This window comes from Danio rerio, chromosome 4, assembly GCF_049306965.1.
Source record: "Danio rerio strain Tuebingen ecotype United States chromosome 4, GRCz12tu, whole genome shotgun sequence".
Classification (NCBI taxonomy): Eukaryota; Metazoa; Chordata; class Actinopteri; order Cypriniformes; family Danionidae; genus Danio; species Danio rerio.
Genome location: NC_133179.1, coordinates 30,143,755 through 30,156,402, shown reverse-complemented (window position 1 = coordinate 30,156,402; position 12,648 = coordinate 30,143,755). Strand labels below are relative to the sequence as shown.

Below are 12,648 nucleotides of genomic sequence, written 5' to 3'. Positions count from 1 at the left end.
GCTGAACTTTAAGCAAATATTGTAATGGTTGTCATATCAAATAAAACTCTTCTCCCATCTCAAATGTGTGTAAGTCCAACACAAGATTTCCCCTTTAATACTTTAAAACAGACCCATTGTTCATGTTTTTGGACTCTTTGCTAACATAATAATAATTCCTTACATTTATTTAGCGTTTTTCTGGGCACTCAAAGCACTTTACACATTGGGGGGAATCTCCTCATCCACCACCAGTGTGCAGCATCCACCTGGATGATGTGACCACACTTCATTATCACTATCATTAACAAAGCATTTATTAAGTGAATTAGAAACCTTAAAGTGTGCATTATCTAATGTGTTACTAATATTTGTTCATTAGTTGTTCACATTAATTAATGCATTCATTAACACATTAATATAGTATGTTAAGTTTACGTGGCAGATTCTGTATTGCTCAATAAATGTGTTGTTCATTGTTAGGTCATGTAATATAATCCATTAACAAATGCATTAGTGTATGTGTAAGTGAACTAAAAATTGGTTTGTAAAATTGGTTTGCTGGTCCATACAGTGTTAGCAAATTCTATACATTTCCATTTTTTTGTGTGTTAAACTTCCTGTGCAGCCAAAACATTCCTTTTTCCCCTTCTCCATTTCTTAACAGTTATGTAATACCTTTTTTGTTGGATGGTTTTCTGCATCACCCCTTAAAGGTGCTGTGTGTAAGTTTTTTACTTTTCTAAAGCATAGAAATACCTGTTCTGTAACCGTAATGGTTAAGGTTCACAATAATAAGAATAAATGTTTAGGCTGTAGTTTGCCTCCCTCTGCTGGTTGCTTTAAGTATTACACAGCCATTATCATGTGACTAGCAAGGAAGTTAGTGTCTACCATTTGGTTGTTTGTGTCTGCCATGCGGTTGTTTCATTGCTAAGTTGGAGAGCAGTGAATCTGTTCAAATCTGCAATCATCCTTGCCCTTTGGAAGCTTCGTCGGTATGTGTTATGTTTATTGTTCATAATATTTCAGTTATTAATGATTAGTTTAGTGTAATTTGTATTGTTTGTTTTCTCTTTGTTTGTAGTTTTACTCCGCCCTTATTAAAGTGAGAAAAAGGACATTCCGTGTCTGTGGAGTTAATGAGGGAGAGTTTAGCTTGCTGTTAAAAGTATACACTGGACGTATATGGAGAACAGTACAATACCATTAAATGTTTGCAGATATTTAAGAAACATACTAAGTGGACATTCTTGTTTATCTAAAAAAAATATTGCTAAAGTTTTTAAATGACCCATTCGGCTGTCTTTGTTTTGGTTCTTTTTAACCTTCCCACTGCCAGTTTAGACAATTATATTCAGTACCCGAGTTGCCTTGGTGGAAAACAGCATATTTCAGTCATTCAGTCAGGAAGGCTCTCCAAGCATGCATCCGCAACTGAAATGCGACCTCTGGTGGACCGACTCCGAAATGAGACACATATTCAGAGTTTCACACGACGTGGTTTTAATTAGCAAAAATGGCATTCATGCTCACATGATTAGCTGAATAAAGCACTTGTACCTGAGGTGATCATTGCTGTTCAGCTGCAAGAAATAAAAAGCCGTTACTAAATGATAAATTTCAGGTGTTGATTAGAATTAAAACTTCCTTTAATATGAAAAATATTCCTTCTATCACGTGCCGTGTCTTTTATTTAGAACATGACTTAAATCAGCCTTAAGGCTCGATAATCAGGCACACTCCAGCTGATTTTATCATTCCATATCAGAGCTATATGTATGCATGAACAAATACTCAAACTGTAGTTTGAATATTTGTAATTTGTTACTTTACACCACTGGACATGTGTTACTTTATCCTGGAGCAGTCATCCATCAGAAAATACACTCCCTTCACCCCAAACATCTTAACATCTTCTCCAAATTGTCCGATCTGCTGAGACACAGGCTTTCCTTCTTAGGCAAGAATTCTGCATGAAGACCTGATTGCACATTTCATTTTCCCACCAACATCCCCTTATAATCTTTCACATCATTGGTACACCCCTTTCTAATAAATGTATTTATTTGCTCTGAGCTCTCTTTCTGTCTTTGGTTTATTTCCGTCTTTAAATTCTGTTTTTCTGAGTGGTTTCTCTAATGATTTGCTTTGTTTATGTGCATCATTTGCAGTGTTTTCTCTGTAATCATAATCACCCAAACTGCAAGGATGTGTTTTTATATAGTGTTGAATATAATAAGGCTGAAAATATGCACAAATTATCTATAGCCCTTGTTTTTAGTAGATATTTAAACAATTACAATACAACATATTAAAACAATTAGAATAAATAAGTTCTGCAGGCTTTATTAGAATCCCAAACAATAATAGTTGATAATAATAAATATGTCCAGTCATAATTATGTATCAAAACAATTTTAATACCCAAGCAAAGAAGGAAAGGCTAACACAAATTTGAAAAAACACAGACACAAACCAGTTACTGTGAGAAATGAACATTGAACATGATTAAACTTGATATTGACGATAAAAAAGAGGCAAAATTTAAGAAAACAAAACTAAATGTATAAAATTACACAACAATTACCCTATTGAAATGAAACAGAATTTAATACACAAACATAAAGTGGAACAACTGAGTCTTGTACTTCATATTAGGCAAAACTTTACTAAATAAATAAATTCTCATTGGGCTGGCGAGAGGAATGGCTTCAACAACACTAATTATGTCCATATAATATTTTGCTATTACAAAAAATATATAATAATAATAATTAGATGACTAGTCAAAATTTATTTGGTGTAAGTTTGAGCAAAATATGAAAATTTCTTTTAATTCTAAATGTCTGATAACATTTCTTTCAAACTTTCAAACAAATATGGTCATTCAGAGCATGTTATTTTTTTTCTCAAAGAAAATAACATTTTTTTTATTGAATATCAGGGCTATTCCACCAATAATAGTCTTTTTACAACTCTTTTAAACTTAAAACATTGTTATTGATGTTTATCAAAAATAATAATAATAATAATAGACATAGTAAACCATATACATGCTACTTAGACAGTACCCTTTAAAAATGTGCATTGTTGTACTTTTCATGTACACATCTGTACCTTTAGGAAATAATATAGACTCTATGGTTCTTAATTATGTACAAAAATGAACATTTTGAAAGGGAACTAAGCCAGTTTTGTACCTTAGTCTGAACCAGTAGCTCAATTTATATTATTTTACGCAATAAAACAAATGCTCTAGTCTAAATAAACTTTTTTTTTATTATTTTACATTTGAAAGAAATGTCATCAAACATTTTCAGAATTAATATAAAATAACATTTTACTCAAACATATAAATTTGAAGAAATCCAGAGAAACTAATTATTTAAGTCAGTGCTTCTCAACCACGTTACTGGAGGACCTCCAGCTCTGCACATATTCCATGCCTCCTTAATCAAACACACCTGATGCAGATCATCAGCTCATTAGCAGAGACTGAAAGAGCTGTGACGGATGTGATGGACAGAGGAGACATCCAAAACATGCAGTGTTGGTGGTCTTCCAGCAAAGTGGTTGAGAAACACTGATTTAAGCGATCTATGCTTTTAGATACATACTAATTTAAAACAAAAATTATAAAACACCAACAATTACACATGACAACACAAATAGTTTAAACAAAACAAACAAAAATAACTGAAATCAACAGCAAGTCAATGCTGGAATATGGCTCAGCGGTACTGCAATATTGTTGCATCATATTTTTTAAATATAGCACATTTTTTTAATTACCGATAAATGGTGAAACCATCACATCATTAAGCCGCTGCCTTAGAAGCGACAAGTTGACTTAACTTTAAAAAGTGAGTAAATTCATTGTAATTTGGAACTGTTAAGTTGATTTAACTTAATTTTTTATAATCAAGCACATAGTTTGTTAACTTCATTTACTTAGCAACGGGTCTACTCACTTATTTTAAGTACAGTCAACTAGTCAATAAAAAAAGCAACAGGTTTACTCAGTTTAAGTAAAGTTAATTAACCATTTTGTTTACAGTGTTGTTGATAGAAAATGAACGTACAAGGAATTCATTATGACCGTCACCACATGAATCTCTGCACAGCCGTATTGTTAGGCCACTGAAAGGTTTTGTAGATGAAGATGTACACAGTAGCTGCGTTTACCGCTGTATAGAGACTAAACTCAAGAAACAGTCTTGGTAAAGATGGCACAGAGATATTAACGCGATATAACAGATAGGGAATGATAAAATATCGAAACTCCAGCAGTTTCTGAGGAACGGTAGCTGCCACAAGACAAGCACAAAACGCCAGACACCAAAACAAAGACTTGGACCTCAAGGTATCCAGAAAGTTCCACATGGCGAACACGTATCCGGGGACTAACAGGTAACGGACAGCGTCGTGTCTCCGGAAAATGTTTTTCCAGACATAAAATGGAAAGTGTCGGTTGTCCGCAAGCAAGTATTTATGAACAAATGTGAATTTCCAAATCAAAAACAGAAAGGTCAGCATGAGAAATGAATAAACTAAAGGCTGCTTTTTTAAAGCCTGTAAAAATCGGACCGCTCTTTGGTAGCTCAGTGAGGTAGAAAGCGAAAAAATCAGCGTGAATGACAGAAAATAGAAAAACTGAGGAAAGTTCAGACAAGCTTCGTGACTGCTACGATCGCCAACAACAATCCCTTCGTTTAACACCACAAAAAACGCAAAGCCAAAGGCTACAGCGATGTACGGCCATGTTGACAAGACCACAGCTTTTATATTGTTTGGCGATTTGAGGAAATCCAACAAGAAACGCATCACTCTGATTGCCCCGTTGATGGTTAGAGGGACCTGAGAAGGTAATTTTTCATCTCTCTTCTTCGATTGGTCAGTCCTCCAGGTCTCATCCAATTTTTGAGCCACGACCATGCCGGCACAAAACGCCACCCAGATGATGTTGGTCTGGCGGAAAAGCACAGCACAGATGCCCAGAAGCGCTGCAACTTTATGGCACCCGTACAGAGCCATGAGGTACATAAAGAGGGTGAAAAACGTGGAGCCGGAATCAGTGTAATAGAGGAACGTGAAGAAGTAGAGCACAGGGAACGTGGAGAGAACCAGAGCGGATAACATTCTACGACTGGCAGAGCGAGACTGAAGAAAGAAAAAAAACATTATTATTATTATTATATTATCACTGTTTACAATAATACTTCATTTCATGATACAGTTCTGTTTTTGTTGCTGTAATTTGTTTTTTCTCTCTTAAAAAACTAAGTAAACGGACAGCTGAAAAAACCTTGGCAACAAAACAGCAACAACCAATAATTGTGAGTTTTGGATGCACAAGTGAAAAATCACTATTAAATAACAAGTATATAACAAGACAAATAATTTTTATTAAGCATTTAAGCATTATAATTTCATTTCCTTTTATTATCAGTTTTATTATGTTTTCTGGAATTCTGTTTATTTTAATTACAATTTAGTTTTTGAATGTTTGCAAATTTAGAATTTTAAGGGATAGTTTACCAAAAACTGAACTTTCTGTCATTATTTATTTACCCTTGACTTGTTCCAAACCTGTTTTAGTTTCTTTCTACTGTTGCTCACAAAATAAGTTATTCTTAAAAATGTTGGAAACCAGTAACCCTTGACATCCTTAGTCTTTGTTTTTTCTACGATGGAAATCGATGGTTACAGATTTCCAGCTTTCTTCAAAATATCTTCTTCTGTTATCAACAGAAGAAAAAAAACTCATAAAGGTTTTGAATCACTTGAGTGTGTGTAAATGGTGACTAAATATTTATTTTGGGTGAACTAAACCATTAAGAATTATTCATAATTATTTTGATTAACAAATACAATATCTTTAAAATGTGTACATTTTTCAGCATTTTTTTTTTGTTCATCTCATTCTAAACAAGTATCCCCCTAAGCAATGAAAAAAAAAATAAAAAAATAAAAAAAATAAATATATATATATATATATATATATATATATATATATATATATATATATATATATATATATATATAATTACTTTACATGTATTTATATAAAATTATTATAATTTAAGCCACAACAATTTACTAAAAAGCCTTCCAAATAATACTTTTATCACAGATTTACTGTTTGATTTCCTGTAATCATGCTATTGTGGCAGCAATTTAGGATATTCATACTGAACTGTAATGGTTAAGAATGCAGACATTAGTCATATACCATAATAAAGTCACACTATTATTAACTTTAAATGGTAACACTATTTTACAATATTACTTTATTGTAGTTTTGAGCAAATAAATTCAGCCTTATTGATAAGACACACACATTACAGTATGGCTCACACTTTACAATAAAATAACTGTTACTAACATAAACTAAAAATGAACAATATTTATCTATGATAAAAGTATGATTAAAATAAATAGCATTCATAATTAAAATCCTAATTCATCTTTGTTAACATTAGGTAATGCACATAAACACTGAACAACTTTATTTCCGTTAACTAACATTATCAAACGTGAATAAATACTGCAATATGCATGTTGTTTATTATACACTAACTAACATTAACTAATACAACCTTTCTGTAAAGTCTTACCCACTATACATACCTTATCTTTCATGTGCAGCTTGCAGATGATCAGATAGAGAATGTACAAATTCCCACTATTAAAGAGCAGATTGATGAATCTCAGCATGGCAGTAGAACAGACCACTCTACCCTTCAGATCAGCCAGCCAGACCACCGGCCTGATCAGACCCACCGATGCCAAATACAGCCCAGGGAGAGTGGTGATCATTGGGTCCCACTGTGGAAGAACAAAACGAATCAAAACATGTGCATTAAGATTAAAACACACAAACATAATAAACTAAACTTGGGCTGCATGATACATTGTTTCAACATCAATATTCAAATGTGTATATCCGCAATAGAGATTACACTTTAGGTGAGCAGGAACCAAAAACAAACAAGATTTGTATTGAGGTAAAGTTGGTTTTCTATTCGCACATTTGTCAGCGACAACTTTTGACACGGTCCTTATATTGTTTACCACACTACTTTGAAACTTTAGTCTGAAATCGTGAGTAAGTATGACTTCAAAACATCATTAGAACTATTTAATTGACTGTGAACACAGTTGTACTGTGATAGAAAGAAAATAATACTTTTCAGAAACTATTATTAGGGAGAAAGCCTGAATATGCAAATGTAAAACCAACTTCACCTCAATAAGATTTGTGGAGTCACTGCAGAATTTTACCACTTTAGAGTGAAAGTATTGTCATTCACATTTGTTTTTAAAGCCTCTGACTGTGTTTAAAACATTCAGGCTATTTTTTAACTTGAATAAAGATTAATTTTATTGAATTATTGATATAATAAAGACTATTGACTTTATTTGGCAATGCGAAAGTGCATGAGCTCGTTTTTGCAATTGTATTAGAACTTACAATTCAGTTGCCTATGGAATAAGTTACTAGGAATAATAACCTGCAGAAAATGGTCACACTACTTGTTCACACAGTAAGTGTGTTTATGAATATACATAAAAGGATGTCCAGATCTGATCACATGATCGGAAATCAGGCCCAATTACGTGTTTTCCGACTTGAGACTACATATATATATATATATATATATATATATATATATATATATATATATACACACATATATACACACACACACACACACACACACACACACATATATATATATATATATTTTTATATATATATATATATATATATATATATATATATATATATATATATATATATATATATATATATATATATAAATATTTAGATTTACATTTAGCAGACGCTTTTATCCAAAGCAACTTACAAATGAGGACAAGGAAGCAATTTACACAACTATAAGAGCAACAATGAATAAGTGCTATAGGCAAGTATATGTATGTATGTATATATATATATATATATATATATATATATATATATATATATATATATATATATATATGTATGTATGTATGTATGTATGTATGTATGTATATATATATATATATATATATATATATATATATATATATATATATATATATATATATATATATATGTCGGCTGATTATTTTTCATCAAATCTTTAGTTATGCCGTGGCACAGAGTTAGACCTCTTTTCTTGGTTAAACGCCGGCAAAGTAGAACATGGAAGCAACTTAAAGCAGAAAGTGCGACTATGTCTGTGGTCCAGAGGTGTTATAAAGTTGATAACGACAACATTGCCATAGCAAACTGTGAGATATGCATACTTGGGATCCCAGCAGGGTATTTTAAGTTGACGTGCTATTTGTTTTAATACTAGATTTTTTAAAACTTTACTGTTGCACTAAAGTCTAAAACTGAAGAATTTATGTTATTTATTACTTGATTGTTCAAGCTACCTTATATGAAACATAATGAATATCCTGGATATGTTTCTTTGCTCTTCTTTATTTAAATTTTTTTTATGTATTATAGTACTATCGGAGGGTGACGCAGTGGCACAGTAGGTAGTGCTGTCACCTCACAGCAAGAAGGTCGCTGATTCGAGCCTCGGCTGGATCAGTGGGCGTTTATGTGTGGAGTTTGCATGTTCTCCCTGTTTCCACCATAGTCCAAAGACATGCGGTACAGGTGAATTGTCTACAGGGTAGAGTAAATTACAGTACAGGGTAGACTAAATTGTCTGTAGTGTATGAGTGTGAAAATGCATGTTGTGGACGTTTCCCAGAGATGGATTGCGGCTGGAATGGCATCCGCATAAAAACATGCTGGAAAAGTTGGCGGTTCATTCCACTATGGCAACTCCGGATTAATAAGGGGACTAAACTGAAAAAAAATTGAATGAATGAGTAATATCGGATCGGGTTTCGGTATTGGTAGATACTGAAAATCAAATGACTCGGACTCGAGGGCAAAAAAAAAAACAGTTTGCAACATGAAGCAGCATAGCAAGCTGTTTTTAATGTCTAAATATCAATGCAAGTAAATGACACTGGAAATCTCAAACAAAAAGGATTCCAAATGCTGCACCGACTCGTATGTGAAAAATAAGGTCAATACAATGTTATTTTTACATTAAATTACTCAAATCATCTACCCTAATACTAGACTACACAGAAAACCAATAACTGTTTATTTTACTTGTATCTTTGCTCTATTGTGTTTATTTGTGACTGCAGTTTGTGTGTAATAAACTATATAAATACATTTTAAATTTTAAATTATATCTAAATGAATGACTTTCCAAATAGAGGTATTTAAATAATATGGTGAAATTATATTCATATAGCGATATATTGCAGGGAGAAAAACATTGCAATGTGAAATATGTTTTTATCTTGCAGCCATGTGCGGTACAAACAACAACTCACCTCAGTAAACTTCCCTTCACAGTATTTCTGTGCCTGAGGGACGTGGAATATTTCATCCATGTACGGGTCTCTTTGTTCCCGTGTGATTTTGGAGAACAGCAGGCATGAAATGAGAAAGTTGACGCTGCACAGAGCTGTGAAGATATAAACCTCAAATCTCTCCATCCTTATTCAGACAAACTCGACCTTTGATGAAGCACGAAATGAGTGATATATGAGGAGGATTAAGATGGTATGCGATACAATCATTCCTTGTGATCGACGATCCTTCAGGGTGTCAAATATGTGTACAAATATACCAAAATCGCATTTTCAAATTTGATTTTTGACAGCTTAACTGTTGCCTCACACTCAAGGATCCGTGTGTAAACCGGAAGCGAGAACAATTAGTTCCACCAATGTCATAAGTTATTCTTACCATATATTATTGTTTTATAGATTATTATAGATTTATAACTATAAATCTCTGTAATACTTTAAGCATTATTTGATCTTTCTTAATGAACTATTGTTTATTTTTATATATAAATTCATTATTAAATATGAATGATTGATTGGTTGCCTTGAGTATGAATGATACACATTTTTGTTTATGATAATAATAATAATAATTGTTTGGTATACTATAATTTCTACAGTTTGAGGAATTTAAAAATCTATATTTATTAAACACGACTGAGCAACGTGTTTTTTATTTTCTTCGTTTCCCTCTTTTTTACTTCAGAAGTTTTTTGATTAAATTATTAAATACTATTTCTGTCGTAGTTCTGAAAAAAATGTCAATAAATGTACTGATACAATATAAATAAAAATGTTAAAATGCAAGTTTTATTATTTACTTGGTATTCTGTGCGAAAAGGTCTAGCATTTTTCACAACGTCAGTCTCATATTGAACAAAGTAACAACTGTGTTTTGTACACACACTTATCATATACTTGCATAAAACTATTAGTCAAAGGGCCTGCCTTAAAATGGGCATTTTGTTTTAGTTTAAACATCCTTTGTCACGTCGGAACCTTTCTAGCAGCAAATGGAGGTGTTACATTATTATTGTTCCGTCACACCGGGCAGAGCATGCAGTCAAAATAAAGTTGATGTTGTAGTAGGTTAGAGACATTAAAACATTTGCGATGTATCTCACACAGGATTTAGAACTGTTTCCTGAATACACGGTGACTCAGCTGCTCTTCAAAGATGTGAAAAATGCGACTGAGCTTAGGAAAATGGCAGTAAATGGAGAAATAAAAGGCGCCTTGATCAATCCATCAATGGTAAGAGCGACGTGACGATTTAAATGAGTTATTCATTCATTCATGATCAGCAATACGTTTAAGGAAATTACCGTGGTATTCTAAGTTTAATAATTTTTGTATCGTGGCAATACGTTTGTGTGTGTGTGTGTGTACAGTTATGAAAAAATAAAATAAAATATCTAATATTTAAAAAAATCAGCTTCACCCCAAGCACATAAACAACACAGACATGGTCAGATATTATGCATATTATATTATGCATATTGCAGAACAAAATCAATTCTCTCAAAGAATCTCACCGTGTATCTCCTCACTTGCAAAATATTTGTTAGAGTAAAATGTTAATACTTCAATATTTGTTTTATTCTATGAATGTTTAAACCTATTTCAGTGAACATAATTTAAAGCTTCTGTTTATTTGTTGAAGAAAATAACATTTGGACATAATACTGAAATGTTTTCATTTGTTGTTGAAATCAGTGTTATTCCACCAAATATTGATTGCTTACATCTTCTGAAGTAAAAAACATTTAAACATTTAGTATTTTGTTGTCTAAAATTATATTAAATTTCTGAAAACAAGACAAATAATAGTCAAAATATATTCTAAAAACATGTATGTATATTTACCTTTTTATCATTTTTAATAAAGGTTGTGGATGCATTCCAGATCCTGGTGGCAACAAATAAAGCAGTTCACCTTCATAAAATCGGGAAAATGAAAACCAGAAGCCTTTACTCTGAAATCATTTTCAATCTTTCACCAACAAACAATGTAAGTAACATTTCAAACACCTTAGTGGCTCAGTGGTTAGCACTGTCATCTCACAGCAAGAAGGTCACTGGTTCAAGTCCCGGCTGGGTCAGATGGCATTTCTGTGTGGAGTTTGATTGTTCTCCCTATGTTGGCGTGGGTTTCCTCCAGTTTCCCCCACAGTTCAAAGACATGTGGTATAGGTGAATTGAATAAGCTAAATTGGTTGCAGTGTATGAGTGTGAATGAGAGTGTATGGATGTTTACCAGTACTGGGTTGCAGCTTGAAGGGCATCCGCTGTGTAAAACATATGCTGGATAAGTTGGTGGTTCATTCCTCTGTGGTGACCCCTGATAACTAAAGGAACTAAGCCGAAGGAAAATGAATGAATGAATGGTTTTGTAGCTGTCCAACTTTAACAAAAAAAGTCTTGATACTTCAATATTTTTCAGATATCCGAAGCTTTCAAAAGGTTCGGAATCTCCGACAGCGACACCGCGGTTCATATTGTGTTAGTACACAATAAAGAAGAGACCCTTAACATTGATGACATCATCTCAAAGGTGGATGGACAGCAAATTGATGTTGGTCAAGTGTCCGAAATGACTGATACTGCAAAAATAAAAAAGGTTTGGGGCTCTCCTCTTTACTGGTTTAGAACAACGGAAGATGTGTCGTGTTAATTTCTGTCTCTCATTTCAGCTCTACAAAATCACACCACAAGAGGATAAGTGTGGCACTCTTTTGGACGCTGTTGTTTGCAGGATGGCAATTAAAGATGTGGCCTAGATAATGTGTTGGTTATTTCAATATAAACAATTGCACTTGCAATTCTTCAGTCTTATAAACTCTGCCTATGTTTAAATAAAAACTAGGACTGTTTAACCATTAATCTTGACTAAATGAAAACAAGATAAAAGTTTGTATTAGCATAGTGTTTATAAAGGTACACACGTACATGTACATACTTAACAATAAGTATTTATAATTTTATATAAACCTTCCATATATATACGTATATGTATGTGTGTATTTATACATACATAATAAATACACACAATACACAACATTATTAACCTAATGTAAACTTTTATTTTGTCTGCCATTAGTTACAATTTATGAATTCACATTTCATTTAAATCATCTTGGCTATATCAATGTATATTTACTATTCATAATTTTAGAGGTGAAATTGTGTACAAAAACTGTATCACCTTCTTTTTGTAAATAAAGGAGAAATATAAATTAAATGTGT

The 12,648-nt window shown here is 32.6% G+C and overlaps 2 protein-coding genes across 7 annotated transcripts; one reads left to right on the top strand and one right to left on the bottom strand.

Moving 5' to 3' along the window:
* The first annotated feature begins 871 nt into the window (after positions 1-871).
* Positions 872-12,643, top strand: tprkb (Tp53rk binding protein). Of its 6 annotated transcripts, none has more exons than XM_073945967.1 (6): positions 872-977; positions 9,407-9,616; positions 10,531-10,656; positions 11,309-11,413; positions 11,846-12,022; positions 12,096-12,643. In XM_073945967.1, exons 2-6 carry the CDS (start codon positions 9,599-9,601, stop codon positions 12,180-12,182), a joined length of 513 nt encoding a protein of 170 aa, XP_073802068.1. In that variant the 5' UTR covers positions 872-977; positions 9,407-9,598; the 3' UTR covers positions 12,183-12,643.
* On the bottom strand, positions 3,237-9,707 carry alg10 (ALG10 alpha-1,2-mannosyltransferase). The gene is given in 3 exon segments (NM_001327833.1): positions 3,237-5,142; positions 6,613-6,810; positions 9,385-9,707. Coding segments are annotated over 3 exon segments (1,422 nt in total). The 5' UTR covers positions 9,550-9,707; the 3' UTR covers positions 3,237-4,083.
* Positions 12,644-12,648: the final 5 nt, after the last annotated feature.